This window comes from Nicotiana sylvestris, chromosome 12 (assembly GCF_000393655.2).
Source record: "Nicotiana sylvestris chromosome 12, ASM39365v2, whole genome shotgun sequence".
In the NCBI taxonomy this organism is placed as follows: domain Eukaryota; kingdom Viridiplantae; phylum Streptophyta; class Magnoliopsida; order Solanales; family Solanaceae; genus Nicotiana; species Nicotiana sylvestris.
Window position 1 is genome coordinate 20,550,375 of NC_091068.1, and position 22,498 is coordinate 20,572,872.

Consider the following 22,498-nt stretch of genomic DNA (forward strand, 5'->3'; position numbering starts at 1 on the left):
ACTCCTCTCCAAAACGAAAATCATCAGAAAACAACAGTTTTTCATCTTCTTCTTTTTCTGCTATCTACAATTCACAAAGTTTATTCTAGTGGAAATTCGAGTTAATTGCTGATACTCGAATTTCAGAGGCTTTGTAGAATCTTGGAGGAATTCTATCATAATCCCTGCAGAAACGAAATTGAGAGGCTTAAATTCCATAAAGATAATGACTATACTATCAAGGTCTAATTATTTCGTCTCATGTTCTGTTATTATTTCTAACAATTTTTACGGCAATCTTTTGATTAGAACTCTTGTGAAGAGGGAAATAAGCAGCCTGGAATTTTATTACATAGGCGGACCCCAGATTTAAATGTGACGGGGGCACATAAGCCAACTGCTCAATTAGTATCCCATCAACCTTTGATCTTAGGGTTTCAAGCAAAATATAACTTTTTTCAACTTATATACACATATTTGCCGAGATTAATGAGGTCTGATGACGCCTCTACTCCAAACATAGCTCCGTCTTTGCCCGGAAATAGTCCCCAACATTATTTTTGCTGTTTGAGACCTCATGAAGGAAGCTTTATGCAGGAACAAGAATGCTGCTAAACAACTTCAGGGGCTTCTTTCCTTTGATTCATTTCACGTCTTTTGAATTTCGGATAATATTAGCTATTGGATTCTTAACAATGATTATTGATATTATTTCTTTATTGATTGTTTTCAAGATTTGATGTGTGTGAATCCATGGTCATCTATTTCCAGTTTCAACATTCAGGAAAGGATACATGCATAGGTAAAAACATAATTAGTCAATATGTAAGAAAAAATTTCAGAATCTTAGTAGAAATAAGTAATTAACAAAACTGGCAGCTAATTATCTGTATTTCTAACAGAAACATAATCAATTAATTAATGTACCTTTTAATCCTTCCCATGTTCCGTTGCTTATTTTTAGTGGAAGTCCTAAAAATGCCAAAAGGTAATAAATGTGATAAGTTACTCCATTTAGTTAATTTACAGGGAACAAGATTGTACAACCATTAGACCATATTCTTGTTCATTTTCTACTGCCTTTTTTTTTCTTCGTTTTCCTTTTTGGTTTTTCCCTTTTAGTTTATCTTTTTTTTAAATGAAGAAAAATGATGATTTTCAAATATGGGAACATGATGGGAGGTTTTTCTTTACATGTTTATTTTTGTTGTTGTATTTGATTCCTTTTATACTCCTAAAAATAATAAGTATTACATATATGAAGTATGTTATAGTTGTATAAATGTTATTTGTATAGTATACTACTTGTTCATTATTTTTATATTATATACAATGTATATAAACTACATATATATATATATATATATATATATATATATGCATAGTGATATATGATGTAATTTGGGCATATATTAATATTATGATTTAGTCTGCCGTATATTTATCGTATAAATATTACATATACGGAATATATTATTGTTGTATAACTATTATATATATAATATGTACTTGTATGTTACTATTGTAATACATCGTATATAAATTTTTTAAAAGGGTATTTATTTAAAATAAATAATGTATCAACTTTTGCTATAGGAGGTAAAAATTCCAATATTAATACCGAAAGATGAAAATGGGCAAAATTTTGAGTGAATTTACCTCTTAATATATATGAACTTTTTCATATGCGCTAAATCATATGATTAGAATATATTAAGAATATATTTAAGAATAGAATCTGTTCAATATATATATATATATATATATATATATATATATATAGAGAGAGAGAGAGAGAGAGAGAGAGTATATTTAGAATATATTTCAGGTGAAATGAAGAGACGATGAAATTTAGAATAGAACATAAGAGAGGAGAGTGTAACAAATTTCATGATTTGTGCCTCATTAATTGTGGGCATAATTTATACAATATGCTAGTGTTGTAAAACAATATGTCATTTTTGGATCAAACAACAAATGATATTATTTTCTTAAATATTTTTTTAAAGATGCTCAGCCGTGTAACTTCTCTTGAGAAATTCCTCTTCAGATCAATAGTTTAAAGGATATTCACTCACATGCTTATAGAAGAATAGTGATCGATTGACTCAATGTTGAACCGCACAATCCAGGAGAAATTCAGAAATAGCCAGATTTACAACTGATCGTTTAAATATAGCCCAATTTCAAAAGTAATTGAAATTTAGCTACTTTTTATGTAAAGATAAATCTGAGCGAAAACACTGTTTAAAACCCGAAAACTACACCAGTATATTATACTGGAGTTCCAGCATAAGTATGCTTGAACTCCAGCATATTATACTGGAGTTCCGAGATAAGTATGTTGGAACTCCAACACAATATGATGGAGTTCCAGCATAAGTATACTAGAACTCATGCATAATATACTGGAGTTCCAGCAAGTATAATTGTCCAGTATAATATACTGGAGTTTGGAGTACCAGTGCTCCAGTTTCCAGTATATTATACTGGAGTCAGCAAAGTATATCGGTCCAGCATAATATGCTGGAGTTCATACACAGGTGCACCGAACTCCAGTATATTATGCTAAACCGGTCTATGTTGCAGCAAAATAGTGACTATTTTTTATTGACTTCGTAAACGCTGACTATTTTTGAATGTCCAGTCAAAAAACTAGCTATACCGTGCTATTTTTACCACAACCCAATTTAAGTTCCGTTGGTTTGAATTCCTTCACTTGATTGTTATTTTTTAACAAGTATATTTCACTAATCATAATCATACGCAAATTGTCAAGAAACAAAAAATTCTTTTTAAGCTACTAATGTACATACTACTGATTGAATAAATAGATTGAGTAGCCAATTGTTCAAATAATTACGATCAGAAATCATTTCATAGTCAAAACCAGAAAGATCAGTAGCACGCTTATTTGCCAAAGCTCTATTTGGGGGAAGTGCACGGTTAGCCACTAATAACACATGTATTTACTTTTAAGTCACTGTTTAAAATGTCTTTAATCTTTAGCCACTGCTTTAATAAACTTTAACTGCCCGAACGAAAATACCCTTCTCATGTCCTTAACTTTTGAACTTAGCTTCAGGACCACATGTCCTTAACTTTTGAACTTGTAACTCTAAGTTCAGGTCCTTAACTTTTGAACTTGTAATTGTAAGTTTAGGACCAAGTGTCCTTAACTTTTGAGCTTGTTAGTCTAAGTTCAGGATTTGGGCTTCTTAGCCTAAGTTCAGGACCTATTGTCCTTAACTTTTGAGCTTGTTAGTCTAAGTTCAGGACTTCACGACCTATTGTCCTTAACTTTTGGACTTCTTTTGAGCTTGCTAGTCTAAGTTCAGGACTTCAGGACCTATTGTCCTTAACTTTTGAACTTGTAACTGTAAGTTCAAGACCAAATATCCTTAACTTTTGAACTTGTAATTCTAAGTTCAGGACCAAGTGTCCTTAACTTTTAAACTTGTAACTGTAAGTTCAGGATCAATAACGTAGCAGGAAACCAAACGTTATTTGTATATTTTCACCAAATAATAATAATAATAATAATAATAATAATTGCAATTTACATATAAGATTGATGTCAAATTACACAACAAGAAGCTAATAACAAAAAGAAACAACTAAAAAAAATAAAAGACTACAGAACCTTCATTTTCTCTTTCATGAAATATCTTCTAAAAGGCATTCATGGTGTTTTTTCGAGACACAAACACATGAATTAAAAGACACTTTATACAGAAGGAACTAATAAGTTAAAATGCATTTAAGGACGTAAATTTAGAATAGCTTGGCTGAAGGGCGAGTTTAAGATCAGAGACATAGCCATGTGTTACTGAGAGAAAAAATGCACAGAAGAGATTGGGAGAGAAGCACACATAGCCAGCCACTTTTGTACAGAGAGAAGCGAGGGTTTGGGAAGAAAAGAAATGGAAGAAAGGGTAAAAATGTCTTTTCAAAATAATTTTAATAGAGTACTGGCTATTTTTGCTCAGCATTAGAATTGGTGGATAAAAAATAAACACCATCTTATTTAGTGGCTACCACACACCATTTTTACGCTCTATTTTTGCTATGGCAGGCTCATTACCAGAGGAAAGCATGGCACAATTAGCCACTAGGAGAAAATTATAGTGTACAAGAAAATAAATCAGCACTTAATAAGTGAGATCAAAAGCATTCTCCTTTTCCCCTTGTCCCTTTCCCTCTTCCCTGAGGTATGCTTACACATATCAGCCCAAGCATCTAAACAGAGAGAATAGTAACACCGCGAGCAGCATTAAGTTGTTTGGCAATAACCAAGTATTTGGATCAAGTAGTAACCTCTGTACAACAAAAAGCAGTTTCCTAGAGTTGAACGCGGTTCCTTTGTCATCCATCATCTCTCTTGTTTAACTATCTGCTTGAAGTTATAGCATCACAGTCATGTAGAACAGGGACTTTGCCATGTTGATAGGTCAGAAAGAAGATATCGAAGCTGATCAATCAGAAGCTTGAGATGCTTGTTCTTGTCTACAAGTTCCTGCAATGCGCAGAACAATATAACATGCTTACTCGAGATCAAATTAGCAACTTGTTTTCTTCATCTACCACGAGATAACATGCAGTCAAGTAGAACACTCTTTACGTCAGTGAAGAGTTTTCACTGCCATAAGATGGAAACAAAAAGCAAATAAAAGAGGATTACAAATTTTACAAAATCATAATTACAAAATTCATATGACAGAAAAAGTCACATCATTCTGACTTGAGCTTGCGATACATATCAAAGTTTGTACAGTGTGACATCTAGGGATGTCCGCGATGGATAGATAGCATGCGGGATACCTCAATCTTGTTTTAATGGAAATGCAAATACCACGACCAATCATGGTCCTATTTCGCATACACATTCCTTTCCGCAACCTCCACCCACCATGCACCCCCAAAACCAACAACAATCTCAGAGAAATTCCAAGACCTCAAAACTCTATACGTTGTCCATACCTTTTTTAACGTAGAGGCACGTTCCTCCAGCTGCTCAATTTCAGCTTGATCTGCAGCAGATAGTGAACCACTAGCAGAAGCAGCTTCCAATGCTTTTGCCTAGCTAACATAATCAGTAAAGAGTGTGAAGTATCACGCCACAAGTGAACAACTTTCCAAACATACAAGCAAATATAACTTGTAAACCATGAGGCAGAACACAAAAAAAGATTTGGATAATTTGCAGTTAAATTGGAGCAAATACTTGCGCAGTTCAAAAGTATGAAGTTATTAAAAGAATATAATAAACTCAAATAATGTGCAGTAGCACATATATTGAGGATCAAAAAGCATACAGTGTCAGTGATCTATTTGTCAAAACAGACAAATAGACACAACAGACAAAATTCTTAACCCTTCAACCAGAATCTCCAAATGCACAAATGTAAGACAATCCAAATACCAAATCCAAGGACCTAAAATGTGATTATAGTGCAAAATCTTTCTTGAAAAGGATAGAGCGCCATAGTTTATCTTAGTATAAGTACTTACTCATCATGAGCGTTCAAACAGTAGGAACGAGCACAACCTAGAAAACATAGTTGAATTCCTTCCCCTCTCCCCCAACAACCACCCACATACCCCAGAAGGAAACAAGTCAAATCAAACAAATTGTAAGCAGCACAGTTGAGCTTTTCAGCTAATGACAATGGATGATCAAACAAGTGAATTTTATATTCATAACTCAAGAAATGCTTATCCTTGTGTCTTATAAACGATAAGAATATCAAAATATAAAATAGCCATGTAAAAATTTTGTGCATATTGTAAAGGCAAATTGTACCCGTAGAAATAACCACCCGTGTCATACCCAGAACAATCAACAAATTCGTTTCCCATAAGATTCACCTTTCTGCCACCCTTGCCTCTCCATTCAAATTTAATAAACCCTCCTGCTATCCCTAAAATATTTTTTACCGCTCATCTGTGATGCCTTTCTTTCCTATAATACTCACGAGGAACAAAATTTCTAGAATATTTATTTTAATTGCATATTCTAGTCAAAATTACTATCTAACAGACCATTACCTCCATCACCACCTATGCCTCAACCTCACGCTAGTTGATGGCCGGGTACATGAATCCTCCATATCCATTTGGCTCCATAAGTAACCCCTTCATTCCAATACTCAGTAATTTTGGGCATTGTAACATTAGAGTTCTCCACATAGAATCCAAACTCGTAACGTCCACTTAGCACACATCCTCCTTGGTAGTCCCTTTGGCATTGAACCAAAACCCTAAGAGCATTTTACACCTTTTAAATTTCCTACTCCTCATTAATTTACTTAACAAATTGTATCATTACAATTTTTGATATAGACTATTCACATAATCGACCCTAGCTGGCAAAAATTCATACAGTTGACCGCAACTAGTTTGAGATTGAGACTTAGTTGATTCATGATTATATCAAACAAACTTTTGCTTGGATCACTATCTTAACAATAAAAAATACTCCATCTGTCCTAATTTATGTGGCACATTTTCCTTTTTAATCTGTCCTTTCTATATTTGAAACAAATTCACTTTTAACTTCCCATTTTATTACTCTCAATGAGATATTTATAGTCACACAAATCTCACTAACTTATTTTAGATATAAAAAATTCAAAAATATGCATTTCCATAAATAAAATTACCTTCTGAGAATTAGAAATAGCCGTAAGAACAGAACGCAAGCAAGCAATTGACGACTTATAACGGAGACGTGACTCATCAAGGGCACCGCCCCCAATATCCAAGTGTTGTTGAGCCGAAGCCGAAGAAGACGAAGAATTATCCGAGGAAACGTCGCCGCCGCCGTTAGAATGATGCTGCTGCTGTCCGTTACTCATAACGGCGTTAGCAGAAGTAGTAGCGGCCGTATTTGGAGTAGTTGACCAGAGTGTAGGGTTGCAGAGCTCGTCGTTCATGGCGGAGAGAATTTGATGTGCTGCTTCTATTGTGTCTTCTAAATGCTTTTGTCCTTCTACTGCTAGTTCTTGTATTGTTTTAGGGTTTGCCATTGTGCCGCCTTTTTCCTCCATTTTTGGAAAATGTTGCCTATGTTGTCGAAATCCTAGGAAGTCGTCGGCGGTTGTCCCGGCGATGAGCGGTGCGATTAGTTTTAAGAGTGTGATTTTGAATGTGAAACGAGGTGTTTCCCAGCCTGTATATTTTGGGCCTGAGAAGAGCTCTTGGAGTTACTGGATCGAGCCCAAATCAAATAACTTGGGTTAAAATTCACAAATAGCTATTGCGCGACATATCAAACATATACACTTTATTATCATTCGTAGCTATACTTTCAAAAAGTTTACCATTTGGAGCTATATTTAAATTTTATAGCAAATTCATAAAACAAAATATTAACTATTTTAAACTAAAATAAGAGAGTAATACGCTTTCGTAGCTTAGTTGGTTAGAGCCTACTAAGACGGTGTTTGGATTGGCTTTTAAGTTAACCAAATCAGCTTTTAAGCTCTTTTTAAATTTTTTCAGTATTTGGCAAAGTTAAAAAATGCTTGAACTAAGTTAAAAACTGCTTAAAACAAACTAAAAATAATAAGTTGTGCAATCCCAACTAATTGCTTTTTGGCTTAATAGTTATTTCGCTGAAAAGCCACTTTTTTAAGCCAATCTAAACGGGCTCTAAAGTTAGCACAAGTCTTGATTTCAACTCGAGCATTTTATTTTTCTGTATTCTGTATTTCGCCTGTATTCATTGTGCGAATGAATATAGTCGATACATGGTAAGTCATTTGTATACATCTATGTATACAGTCGATACATGTTGTAACACCCTTGTATTTCGCCTTGGTTATTGTTGATACATATTGTATTCGTTACGAGAATGAATACAATTGCGCAAACGAATACAATTGATACAAGTTGTATTCGTTGCCCGAATGAATACAGTTAATACATGATGTACTCGTTGCGCATTTGAATATACGTGATAGAAGCTGATAACAATTGAATGTAACCATGAATGATAATTAGGTAAACTATAATTACTAGGTTCTAAACTATAGTGCTTTATGAAAATTCCTCGGTATTTTTCAACACCCTATAATTTAAAAAATAGCCAAATGTCCGAGAATTTTAAAGTTTTAAGGATATTAGCTTGGAGTTTTGTTGTGAAATTTGAAACTCGAAGATAGTGATTATTTTTAAAGATTTGGCTGAAAGTAACCAATGGTTTCTACTGGTCGAAATAAAAAATCTATGAGAGATTGCTTAGAATATATTGATAAAATTTTGTTTACTCATTAATTAAGCTCGAATTCGTAATTCTTGATGTAAGATTTTATGATGTCACTTTAAAGTGAGTCCCTCCTATGTGTCTCAAATTGGATTGCACAAGACTGCAGTTAAAACCGTATATAGCATAACGAGTTCGAATTATAATGACCTTTAGGTTGCTACTGTTTAGTTGAGTATTTCTTATTTTCTTGTAAATTAAGGGTGTGTTTGGTAATCAGCAAAATCTTTTTTTGGAAAATGTGTCGTTTTATTACTTATTTTTTCATGTTTGGTTGGTGAGTAATTTTTTTTAGTATTTGATTAGCAGTAGAAAATATTATTTTAAAAAATATATAATTTCTTGATGCTAAGCATGTCTTTCTTTTTTTTAATCAAAAAAGGAGGGTGGGGAGTTGTGTTCATGGTTTATTTAGCTCGTCAATCTTTGTACCTTGCTTAGAACAAGGAAGTAATATTTCTTGCGCACGTCGGGTTCGAACCCTACCGCAAGCACAAGCCTGATATTGAAAGGGTGAAACAGATTTTTGGAAGATGTTTTCTTCTTCTTTTTTTTCCAATTAAAAGAAAATGAGTTTGTGAGAAAAATATTTTTAAAAATAATTTAGTTAACCAAACAACGGAAAATCTGAAAATATGCTCCAAAAAATATTTTCCTTCATACCAAATACACGCTAAGTAAAAAATAGTCTCTTGTATATTTACATGCGTGTACATATCTATATCTATATATATATATTAAAGCAAGAAAGTTACCATATATGATTGACATTATGGTTAAGCAAGAAACACTGTAGCTAGATTTGAATAAAACGAAATTCTTTTACTATAAATGTAATATATAGAGTACACGTCTATGTTTATCTAAATAACAAAATAGAGTTTACAAAACCAAATAAAAGTTTACTTACATATATAATAAAGTAAACATACATGTTGGAGAAAGAAACATCACAAAATCAATCAATATTAAAAAAAAGTTTCTTTTTTCTTCTTGGAGAATGTTTGTTTGAAGAATCAATTTGCATAAATGGACATCAAACAAATAACAAAACTTTGGCTATACAATTGCTATCATTAATTTCAATTTAGCACATTCAAGGAACTGAAAGGTATAACCTGAAACCCATTCATTTAGCTGTAGTCAAGCCAATGTTGAAAGGGTATAATATTTTTTTCATTGAAGAATATTAGTTTTGAATCATTAGATTATGTGAAAGTTTTTTTTTCAAACTCAACAAGAGATAAATTGGTTTCTAACTGATAGTTTCTATAACGACTTTTAAGTATAACAAAGTGTATATATAAAGAAAAAATTGGTATGACGTGAAATATTTTTTTAAAAATGTAAACAAATTATTTCGAAAAAACTCTTTACTTTTTTTAATTCAAAGATAATAAAAAGATAAGATATTTTTGAACATTAGTAGAGAGTTTTAAAATTATTATAATAGAAGTTATATCATGGATAAACTCAAAAAACCGAAATCTTATGGAATATTTACATAATATCTGGCCATATTTATTGTTTACTTTTTATAGCTAATATAAATAGATGGTATACCGACAACACACGATTATACACATATTATATATGGATTATATATAAATTACACATCATTCAATTTTTAATTTAAGTGGTCGGGTGAGCACCTTTTTAGGCTGATTAGATAAAGCCAAAAGAAAAATATGAAATAATTTCAACCAAAGACTAAAAATATAATCAAATTTCATATGTAGACAATTTTTATTAAAACTCATCCTTTTATAGTGAAATAATTAATTTTTTGTAATAACAGAATAGTGACAAAAAAATAAGATAAAAAGAAAATAAATATTGAAAAAAATGTTAGAAAGATCTAAAAACGAGAAATAAAAGATGACAACAAATTTCTTCTTATGTTTCATCTTTGTTGAGTGTAAAAAATTTGAAAGTTAATCTCATCGATTTCAAATATTTTTTGTTCAACTCAAATACATAGATTATAAGATAAGGATATCTTCGAATATTTTTTTTAATTTACATTATGTGTCGTTTTTAAAAAATCACTATTACTAACAAAATGATATGATATTCGAATTTGAATTGGAATGCAATTTGAGTAGTTTGCATTGAGGTTAAGCCAAGTATGGTATCGAAAAATAAAGTACTTGATAATTTTAAGACAATATATGCAATATTTTATAATAATAATCAACTAATTTAACATTTAATGATTCAAAGAATAAAATTTTTGTATATATAGGGTATTAAAAATTCAAATTATGGGGCTAGAGATATCGATAAACTGAAAATGGAGTCATACTAAAATAAATCCATCGAAAGAATCATTTAAATTTTTAGATAGCCGATTAAAGTGAATTTTAAATTAAAGATAATATCTTCACTTGCATCATTATAAAGACAATTATTATATATATATATATATATATATATATATATATATATATATATATATATATATATATATAATTTTAGAAATTGAAATGTCAATTCTGTGTTTAGAGGCCGTAAAACCATCCTTTTATCTTACCTCGATTTGCGTGCGTGGTCCGGACATATATCCGGAACGCTTTTATGAAGAAATTTGATAAAAATGCTAATTTGGCCTTTGAAATTGAATTTAAGTTGACTTCGGTCAACATTTTGAATAAACGGACCCGGACCTGTAATTTGACCGTCCCGGAGGATCCGTAGAAATATATGGGACTTGGGCGTATGCCTGGAATCGAATTCCGAGGTCCCAAGCCTGAGAAATGAATTTTTGAAGAAAATTATTTAACTAAAATTTTAAGAGTTTTTGGAAATTCGAATGTATTTGAAATTGATGGTATGTGATGACTTCAGTGTTCCGAGGCCTAAAAACATCCCTTTTACCTCACTTTGATTTGCATGCGTGGTCCGGAACTATATCCGGAAAGCCTTCTATGTGAAAAGATGAGAAATAGAAATTTCTAGAGCTAAAAATTTAATTTTTGGTTGACTTTGGTCAATATTTTGAGCAAACGAACCTGGATCTGTGTTCCAACGATCTCGGGAGGTCCGCAGTAAAATATGGGACTTAGGCATATGCCCGGAAATGAATTCCGAGGTCCCAAGCCTTAGAAATCATTTTTTGAAAGAAATTATTTTGCTGAATTATCTAAGAAATGAAGAAAAAAATTAATGTTTGAAACCATTGGTATCGGGCCCGTATTTTAATTTCGGAGCTCGGTACAAATTTGTTATAGTATTTGAATGATAACTGTGAAATTTGGTGAAAAATGAAGTCTATTTGACGTGAGTTGGACTTCCGGTTGAAGAGTTATGAACTTTAAGTGTTCTTGATGAAAATGTTGAGTTTTGAGGTTTAATTCATGATTTTACATGTTATCTTGATGATGTGATCGCACGAGTAGGTCCATATGATGTTTTTGAGCTAGTATGAACGTTTGGTTTGAAGTCTCGAGGGCTCGGGTGAGTTTCGGGTAGGTTCCGGGATGTTTTAGGCTTAAAACATAGCTGTTGCAGGTCCAGAGATGTTGCAGATCTCTAAACCCGCCAGTGCTGACCGCATTGATTTTGTGCTGACCACGGAGGGGCCTTTACGGCCGCACTCCTTTTTGTGCAGTCTGCGGTGAGGAAGAATTTCACTGGTCCGACTTCGGAAGCCTATATCTTTTGATCTACAAGGAATTTTAAGATGATTCAAAAACGAAAGTGGTAGCCCTTTGGAAAGTGGTAGCCCTTCCAGAAAGTTAAAGAAATCACAATTTGGACACATGTAGAGAAAGCTATGTCCAAAATACTAAATCATGTCACTACAATCAACACTGTGAGCTCCGCGGCCGCACTCCGTTTTGTGCAGTCCATACAGGGGGTATGAGAGGGGTATATTTAAACGGGATTTTCAGTTATTTTTCATTTTTCAAAACCCCCAAAACTGTCACGACCCAGATTTTCCACCCTAGGGAGTCGTGATGACGCCTACTAATGTGAACTAGGCTAGCCAATCATTTAATTACTTATTTCATTACTTAATTATTTCTTTAAAACAGATATAAGACGATAACATGAAAACAACGAAACTTTAAATATTCAAGCGAAAGATAACGACTAAATATCTGAAATCTGCATCTATTACAACTCTTAAAACCTAAAGCACCCAAAACCTGGTGTCACACTGTCACAGACGGTCTAAGAGATTACTATATACAAAATCTGAAGAAAATGACAATACACTGTTTCTGAATAAAATAAAAATGAAACAGGAAATAGGGATAGAGGGAGACGCTAGGGCCTGCGGACGCCTGTAGGTCTACCTTGGATCTCCGCGTGGACTGAAGGTAGCCTCCACACTACGGTCCAAAAGCTGCTCCGGGATCTGCACATAATGCAAAGTATAATATCAGCACAACCGACGCCATGTGCTGGTAAGTGTCTAGCCTAATCCCGGCGAGGTTGTGACGAGGCTAGGACCAGACTACCAAGTAAACCTGTGCAGTTCAAATATATATACAGTGGAAAAGAAATAGAAATAAACAAATAAAGATAGGAAGGGAAAACATGCTTCGGGGAATAACAGGTAAAATGGAATATCAAGAGAATTATAAAGGAATCAAAATCAACCACTAACAAGAATAAGGAAAACAAAGGCAGATTTCACTTTCTTTTCACATCTCGTTGCAGGCGTGCAACTCGATCCCATTTCATTTATCTCGTGGCAGGCGTGCCACCCACTCCCATTTCATTTATCTCGTGGCAGGCGTGCCACCGGCTCCCATTTCATTTATCTCGTGGCAGGCGTGCCACCCGCTCCCATTTCATTTATCTCGCGACAGGCGTGCCACCCGCTCCCATTTCATTTATCTCGTGGCAGGCGTGCCACCCGCTCCCATTTCATTTATCTCGTGGTAGGCGTACCACCCGCTCCCATTTCATTTAACTTGTGGTAGGCGTACCATCCGCTCCCATTTTATTATATCTTGTGGTAAGCGTACCACCCGCTCCCATTTCATTTATCTCGTGGTAGGCGTGCCACCCACTCCCATTTCATTTAGCTTGTGGTAGGCGTACCACCCGCTCCCAGTTACAAGCCAATAATGATCACAAGGAATCCCGGCAAGGGAACAAGAGTAATATAACAACTTCCCGGCAAGGGAACAATACTATCAAAACAAACATCCCGGCAAGGGAGCAATACTTCAAAACAAACATCCCGGCAAGGGATCATTAATATCAAACGAACATCCCGACAATGGATTATTAATATCAAACAAACATCCCGGCAAGGGAACAATGGTGATAATATCATATGAAGTGCAATAAACCACAACGGAGTCATAGCAATTACAAACAGGACTCACGGGCATACTTGGCACTAACGTATAGATACTCGTCACCATGCCTATACGTCATACCTCACAATTAACATGTAGAAAATAAGACACAACTCCTAATCCCTCAAGCCAAAACACTTACCTCGATGCCACAAACACAATTCACGATTCAACTATAGCTTTACCCCTTGATTCCACCACCAATTCGCTCGTATCTAGTCACAAGTTACTTAATTACATCAATAAACACTAAATGAATCAACCCCAATGCATGAAAATGAAATTTTCTAAAGTTTTGCCCAAAAAGTCAAAAATCGCCCCCGGGCCTACATGGTCAAACTTGAGGTTCGAACCAAAACCCGATTACCCATTCCCCACGAACCCAAATATATAATTTGTTTTGAAATCGGACCTCAAATCGAGGTCCAAATCCCCAATTTTTTGAAAAATCTAGGTTCTACCCAAAACACCCGATTTCCCCCATGAAATCATTGATTTTGAATTGAAATCATGTTAAAAGATGTTAATGATTGAAGGAAATGAGTTAAAATTAACTTACAATCGATTTGGAAGAAGAGTTGTTCTTGGAAAATCGCCCAAAGAAGTTTGTGTTTTGAAAAGATGTGAAAAATGAGTTTAAAATCGTCTAAGTATAAAAATTGCAGGTCTCAGATGTGGGAATTACGAATAGGGGTTCGCAATTGCGAACCCCGACCTCTGTTAGCTTGGGAATTGCGAAATAGGGCTCACATTTGCGAACCCTTCAGGGAAAACTGGACTTTCGCATTTGCGATCAACCTGTCGCATTTGTGACTTGGGAATTGCGACCACAACATCGCATTTGCGATCACCGGCCAAATGGAAAACTTGCGAAGATAAGCTTGCATTTGCAAGAGGGAGCTGGCCTAGGCTTTCTTCGCAATTACGACAAGTCGCTCGCATTTGTGAGCCAGGCTTCGCATACAGGCCTGCTATGCACAGTTGAAAACCTGCAATTTTCTAAGTTAAAAATGCACCCCGTGGCCTATCCAAAACTCACCCGAGCCCTCGGGGCTCCATGCCAAATATACACAAAATCTCAAAAATATCTCACGGACTTATTCGTGTACTCATATCACCAAAATAACATCAAAAACCTCGAATTAAACCTCAAGATCAATGAAATTTCTCAAAACTCCTTTAAACATCAAATTTACATTTAAGGTCCGAATCACGTCAAACGGATTCCGTTTCTTACCAAACTTCACAGAGTTATCTTAAATCACATATAAGACCTGTACCGGGCACCGGAACCAAATACGGGCCCGATACCAACATGTTCTAATCAAAATTCATTTCAAAATCCTTTAAACAATTTCAGAAAATAATTTTCTTTTAAAAAATCATTTCTCGAGCTTGGGACTTCAGAATTCGATTCCGGGCATACACCCAAGTCCCATATTTTCCTATAGACCCTCCGTGACCATCAAATCACAGGTCCGGGTATCTTTACCCAAAACATTGACCGAAATCAAATTAATTCATTTTACAGTCAAAGCTTATCATTTTTCACAGATTTTCACATTTAGGGCTACACGCCCGGACTGCGCACGCAAATTGAGGTAGGGTAAAAGGGAGGGTTTTAGACCTCATAACACTGAATTCACTTGTAACAGAAATGATGACCTTTTGGGTCATCACATTCTCCACCTCTAAAACAGTTCATCCTCGAACGGACGGAAGAAGGAAGTACCTGAGTCAGGGAAAAGATGGGGATAACAGCTCCGCATATCGAACTCGAACTCCCAGGTCGATGCCTCAGGAGTCTAACCTCTCCACTGAACACGAACAGAAGGAAAACTCTTCGATCTCAACTGACGAACCTGCTGATCTAGAATAGCTACCGGCTCCTCCTCATAAGACAGGTCCTTGTCCAACTGGACAGTGCTGAAATCTAACACGTGGGATGGATCACCGTCATATTTTCGAAGCATGGACACATGAAACACTGGATGCACGACTAACAATCTCGGCGGCAATGCAAGTCTATAAGTCACCTCCCCCACTCGATCAAGAATCTCGAACGGGCCAATGAACCTAGGTCTAAGCTTGCCCTTCTTCCCGAATCTCATCACGCCCTTCATAGGTGACACTCGAAGCAATACCCGCTCACCGATCATGAATGCCAAATCTTGAACCTTGCGGTCGGCATAACTCTTTTGCCTGGACTGAGCTGTACGAAGCCTATCTTGAATGATCCTGACCTTGTCCAAGGCATCCTGAACTAGATCCGTACCCAACAACCGAGCCTCTCCCGGCTCAAACCATCCAACCGGAGACTGATACTGCCTACCATATAAAGCCTCATACAAAGCCATCTGAATACTCGACTGGTAGCGGTTGTTGTAGGCAAACTCTGCTAAGGGCAAAAATTGATCCCACGAGCCTCCAAAGTCAATGACAAGCTCGAAGCATATCTTCCAAAATTTTAATAGTTTGCTCGGATTGCCCGTCTGTCTGAGGATGAAACGTTGTGCTCAACTCAACCCGTATGCCCAGCTCTTGCTGAACTGCTTTCCAGAAGCGCGAGGTAAACTACATACCTCGGTCCAAAATAATAGACATGGGCACACCATGAAGACGAACAATCTCCCAGATATAGATCTCAGCTAACTTTTTGGAAGAATAGGAGACTGTCACAAGAATGAAATGCGCTGACTTGGTCAGCCTATCAACAATGACCCATGCTGCGTCGAACTTCCTACAAGTCTGCAAGAGTCCAACAACGAAATCCATAGTGATCCGCTCCCACATCCACTCGGGAAGCTCAATCTTCTGAAATAAAAAACCAGGCCTCTGATGCTCATACTTAACCCGCTGACAATTCAAACACTGAGACACATATGCAATGATATCCTTCTTCATTCTCCCCCACCAATAATGTTGCCGCAAATCCTGGTACATCTTCGCGGTGCCCGGATGTATAGAGTACCGGGAGCTATGGGCCTCCTTCAAAATCAACTCTTGAAGCCCATCCACATTAGGCACACAAACTCGAGCCTGTAATCTCAAAACTCCATCATCATCTAAGGTAACCTGCTTGGCACCTCCACGCTGCACCGTGTCTCCGAGGACACACAAATGGGGATCATCATATTGCCGGTCATAGATACGCTCCGATAAAGAAGAATGAGCAACCGTGAAAGCCAACACACGACTGGGCTCAGAAACATCCAACCTCACGAACTGATTGGCCAAAGCCTGCACATCCAAAGCAAGCGGTCTCTGACCGGCCGGAATATAAGCAAGACTGCCCATACTGGCTGACTTCCTACTCAAGGCATCAACCACCACATTGGCCTTTCCCGAATGATATAAGATGGTGATATCATAATCTTTCAACAACTTCAACCACCTCCTCTGGCTCAAATTCAACTCTTTTTGCTTGAACAAATACTGGAGATTTTTGTGATCTGTGAACACCTCACATGCCACACCATACAGTTAATGCCTCCAAATTTTCAATGTGTGAACAATGGCCGCCAACTCCAAATCATGAACCGGATAATTCTTCTCATGAATCTTCAACTGCCGCGAAGCATAGGCCATTGCCTAAATACGAGATATATTGCAATAAACTGTATAAGTCCCTAAACCTATGGGCAAAGCCAATACCGGTGCCATAGTCAGAGCTGCCTTGAGCTTCTGAAAGCTCGCCTCACACTCATCGGACCATCTGAACGGGGCACCTTTCTGGGTCAACCTAGTTATCAGGGCTGCGATAGATGAAAACCACTCCGCGAACCGACGATAATAGCCTGCCAATCCCAAGAAACTCCGAATCTCTATAGCTGATACTGGTCTAGGCCAGTTCTTGACTACTTTAATCTTCTTCGGATCAACCTGAATACCCTTTGCTGATACAACATGACCCAGAAATGCAACTGAACTCAACCAGAACTCACACTTTGAGAACTTAGCATATAACTGACTATCCCTCAAGGTTTGAAGAACCACGCTAAAATATTGCTCGTGCTCCTCTTGGCTGCGGGAATATATCAAAATATCATCAATGAAGACTATCACGAACGAATCCAAGTAAGGCCTGAACACTCGGTTCATCAAATCCATAAAAGCTGCTGGGGCATTCGTCAGCCCAAATGACATCACCAAGAACTCGTAATGCCCGTACCGAGTGCAGAAAGCTGTCTTAGGGATATCGGATGCCCTAATCCTCAATTGATGGTAGCTAGATCTCAAGTTAATCTTCGAAAATACATTGGCACCATGAAGCTGATCAAACAAATCATCAATCCTCGGAAATGGATACTTATTCTTGATTGTAACCTTGTTCAATTGCCGGTAATCAATACACATTCTCATTGATCCGTCCTTCTTCTTAACAAACAACACCGGCGCACCCTAAGGCGAAACACTCGGCCTAATGAAACCCTTCTCAAGCAAGTCTTGCAACTGCTCCTTCAACTCTTTCAACTCAGGTGGGTCCATACGATACGACGGAATAAAAATGGGCTAAGTGCCCGGAGACAAATCAATGCAAAAATAAATATCCTTGTCGGGAGGCATACCCGGCAGGTCTGAAGGGAATACCTCAGGAAACTCATAAACAACGGACACAGAATCAATATTAGGAACCTCAGCACTAGAATCACGAACATATGCCAAATAGGCCAAACACCCCTTCTCTACCATACGCCTAGCCTTCACATAAGAGATAACACTACGGGTAGAATGACCAGGAGTCCCTCTCCACTCTAAATAAGGTAAACCCGGCAAGGCTAAGGTCACAATCTGGTCATGACAATCCAAGATAGCGTGGTAAGGTGATAACCAGTCCATCCCTAAGATGACATCAAAATCGACCATGTGCTGTAACGACCCGAACCGTCGTTTCCTGTATTTTCGTCTCGTATTCCCCGTTAAATGCTTATTCATGTTTCAATATGTGTACTTGGTGAATTTGAGTCAATTCGGATCGAGTTTGGTATGAAATGGGACAATTAGTCTCTTCAAGGAAGAATTAGTTTGGAAAAGTCAACCGGACATTGACTTGTGAGTTAGAGGGTTCGGAATTGAATTCTGATGATTCGGTTAGTTTCGGGGGATGATTTAAAGCCCAGGAGCGCAATCGAAATTAATTTTGGAGGTCCGGTGAAGAAATTAGCTCATTTTGGCGAAGTTAGTATTTTGGCGATTTCCGGTTGATAGGTGAAATTTTGATCCGACGGTCGGAATGGAATTTTGAGAATTTTTGTAGCTTCATTATGTCATTTTAGACTTGTGTGCAAAATTTGAAGTCAATCGAACGTGATTTGATAGGTTTTGACATCAGAAATAAAAGTTGGAAATTCTAAAGTTCATAAAACTTGGATTGGAGGTTGATTCATGATTTTAGCGTTGTTTGATGTGATTTGAGGCCTCGAGCAAGTCCGTAATGTATTTTGGGACTGGTTGGTATTATTGGTCGGGGTCCCGGGGGCCTCGGGTGTGTTTCGGATGCCCAACGGGTCATTTTTGGAAGATTTTTGCCGTTTTGAGCATAAATGTAATGATCTAAAGGTTCATTTTTAGTTCTAGAGATCCAAATTTGATTTCGAGACTTCCAAAATTTAAATCATGAATTATAGGACTGATCTGAAAATTTTGGTTTAATTTCATCAAGCCGCGATTGGGTTTTTGACGTGAAATGTGAGTTAATTGTTTAACGAGCGAAATGGGTATTGAACTGGGCAAACGAGCTCTGAATTGAGTTTCGATTGAAGGGTTGTGTTCGTATTATTATTTGTGACTCATAGGAACAAGAATTGTCTAATTTCGAGTTCGTATGATGAAGTTAGAGCCATTTTAGTGAACAATGGCTGTGCTGCAAATTTCTTAAAAGCTGCTGTATTTTCTACAGCAGTGAACAGTACCGCGCGGGTGAATAGTGAACAGTGACCTCATGCGCATGAACAGTGCCCCGCGTGAACAATATCGAAAATTTCTGGACAGATTTAATGTCAAGCAGTCCGAGTTTGGTCATTTTTTTTGACTTCCAAGCTCGGATTTTGGGCGATTTTTAGCAAGAAATCTTGAGGTAAGTCACTTGTGATTATTTCTACTCCATAATATTGAATTATCATTGAATAATCCGACTAGATTACATGTTTTTGAGGAGTAAATTGAAGATTTAGGCCTAGGGATTTGAAAATAAGATTTGAAGATTTGAGGGGTCATTTGAACTCCGATTTTGGTAAATTTTATATGTACGGACTCGTGGAGAGACGAGAAATCCGGTGATGTAACTTTCATATTTTTTTGAGAAGTGGGCCCGGGGCTCGGGTTTTGCGAATTTCGTGAATTTCGATATTTTTCGAGTCTTTTCGATTGGGTTATATTCCCTTAGCCTATTGTAATGTATTCATTGTGGTTTTGACCAGATTCGATGCGCGAAGAGGTAAATTCGAGAGGCAAGGGCATAGCGGAGTAGACATTGGACCGTCTTGAGGTGAGTAATGATTTTAAATGATGCACTGAGGGTTTGAAACCCCGGATTGCACAACATACTGCTATGTTGAGATGAGACACGCGTTGTATGACGAGCGCGGGGTCATTTACTATTGGGGATTGTGATTTGGTCCATCCCAGTTGATATTTTTACCGCGTAATTGATAAAGATTTATTGTTTTTTCACTATGATTGGGCTTATTGCCATATTTGGGTTTCGTGCCAATTATCTGAAATCTTTTGTGAATTTACATCACTATTTTCCTCACGAATTGAAATATTATTTGAACTCAGTCCAATTGAATTATATTATTTTGTGAACTCAGCTACATTTATACTCAACTCGAGATTTAATGATATTTATAATGCTGTTGAGCTGAGCACTATTGTTTTACTGATGCCCAAGAGGCTTATGATTATTTTCTGGACTGATTGAGGCCGAGGGCCATACGTGAGGATATGTTGAGTGATGTGAGGAGGCTTTCAGGCCTCGAGTGTTATATGAGGAGGCTTTCAGGCCTCGTGTGTGATGTGTGAAGGCTTTCAGGCCTATTGATATTGCGCTTGGGCTGTAGGAGCCCCTCCGGAGTCTGTACACACCCCCAGTGAGCGCAGGGTACCCAGGTGAGTTGGGAGTGGGCCCGAGAGGCCGTTGCTTGTGTGTGGTGAGTTGGGAGTGAGCCCGAGGGGCTGATGTTGTGTGCTGGTGAGTTGGGAGTGAGCCCGAGGGGATGATACTATACTGAGATTTACATATTGAGCCCGAGGGGCAAGCTTTTGATTTATCCTTTCTGTGGAAATTATTTGTCTTTACTGTTTTAAAAGAAGAATTATCTGATACTCACTATTTTACTGTATAACTGATTTTACTGCTTGGGATAGCGCTATATTGTGCCGTTATGAGATTTCATGTTTTCAGTCGTTATTTATTTTTATTACTCACTGGGTCGGAGTACTCACATTACTCCCTGCACCATGTGTGCAGATACAGGCAGAGCTGAGTTCGCTCCTGAGCGCTGATTCTTTCCAGACCAGGCGGTGACTAGGAGTAACGAGGTAGCTGTTGACGTCCGCAGCCCCGTTTTCCCCCTTATCTTTGTTATTTATGATAATTCCAGACTTTGTAAAATATTAGTAAACTCTGTAGTAGCTCATGACTTGTGACACCCCGATTTCAGGCTGAGTTGGGAGGGTTTCCTTGTTCTATCACGTTTATTTCGCATTTAAGATTATATTGCCCATGATTTAGACTTATTCCTGCTAAGTAATTATAAAGAGATGTACGGTTTTGTTGATTGTCTGGCCTTGTCCTCACGAGAGGCGCCATCACGACCGGGTTGGGATTTTGGGTCGTGACATGTGCAAAATAAGCAAATCTACACGAGTCTCAATACCTCCAGTCATAACTATACATGAACGATGGACTCGATCTACCACAATAGAATCACCCACTAGCGTAGACACATAAACAGGATCACCCAAAGAATCACTAGGCATAACCAGATATGGTGTAAAATAAGAGGACACATACGAGTACGTAGACCCTGGATCAAATAACACTGAAGCATCTCTATCACAAACTAGAACCGTACCTGTAATAACTGCATCGGAAGCCTCAGCCTCGGGCCTGGCTGGAAGAGCATAACATCGGGGCTGGGCCCCACCACCCTGAACTATGTCTCTAGGACGGCCTACTGCTGGCTGGCCTCCACCTATAGCTCCTCTACCTTTACCTCAGGCTGGCTGGACGGGCTGTGGAACACTCGGTGCCTGAACCATGGCACGGGAACCTGGATGCTAAGAGCTGCTCGATGCTCGAGGACAATATCTAGCAATATGCCTCGTGTCACCACAAGTAAAACAAGTCCTCGACTGTTGGGGATGATGACCCTAAAAACTCTGAAGTGGAGGTGCACTAATAGGAGCTGATGATGCACTGTAGGACTGTTGATCGGAATACTGCATGTGAGAACCACGACCACTTGGGGCACTATGAGAAGCCTGAAATGCTGACGGAAAAGGCCTAGGAGGATGTCCTCTACCAAAAGAATCTCTGCCTCCAGATGAGGCACCACTGAATATGCCTGAATGACGAGGCCTCTTGTCAGACCCCTGACCACCTCCCTGCGACAGAACCATATCAACTCTCCTAGCCACATTGGCCGGCTCCTGGAAAGAAATCTCACTCCCTGTCTCCTTAGCCATCTGAATTCAAATAGGCTGAATAAGTCCCTCAATGAACCTCCTTACCCTCTCTCGGTAGGAAGTATGATAAGAGCATGACGGGCCAAGTCGATGAATCTGGTCTCATACTGAGTGACAGTCATAGAACCCTGCTGGAGACGCTCGAACTGCCTCCGATAGATCTCTCTCTGAGTGATAGGGAGAAACTTTTCCAGAAATAGCTGAGTAAATTGCTCCCATGTCAAAGCTGGCGATTCGGCTGGTC

At 37.6% G+C, this 22,498-nt stretch overlaps 1 protein-coding gene across 1 annotated transcript; it reads right to left on the reverse strand.

The window, feature by feature from the left end:
• Positions 1–3,507: 3,507 nt before the first annotated feature.
• On the reverse strand, positions 3,508–7,122 carry LOC104220712 (mediator of RNA polymerase II transcription subunit 30). The gene is made up of 3 exons (XM_009771629.2): positions 6,642–7,122; positions 4,960–5,058; positions 3,508–4,495 (listed from the first exon to the last, which is right to left on the reverse strand). Exons 1-3 carry the CDS (start codon positions 7,026–7,028, stop codon positions 4,397–4,399), a joined length of 585 nt encoding a protein of 194 aa, XP_009769931.1. The 5' UTR covers positions 7,029–7,122; the 3' UTR covers positions 3,508–4,396.
• Positions 7,123–22,498: the final 15,376 nt, after the last annotated feature.

Excerpts from the sequence above, each read along its gene's own strand:
- LOC104220712 (XM_009771629.2), bottom strand. The coding sequence starts at position 7,028 with ATGGAGGAAAAAGGCGGCACAATGGCAAACCCTAAAACAATACAAGAA. Across the intron at positions 5,059-6,641 it reads CTATTTCTAATTCTCAGAAG|GCAAAAGCATTGGAAGCTGC; the intron begins GTAATTTTATTT and ends TATGTTAGCTAG. Across the intron at positions 4,496-4,959 it reads GTGCCTCTACGTTAAAAAAG|GAACTTGTAGACAAGAACAA; the intron begins GTATGGACAACG and ends TGCGCATTGCAG.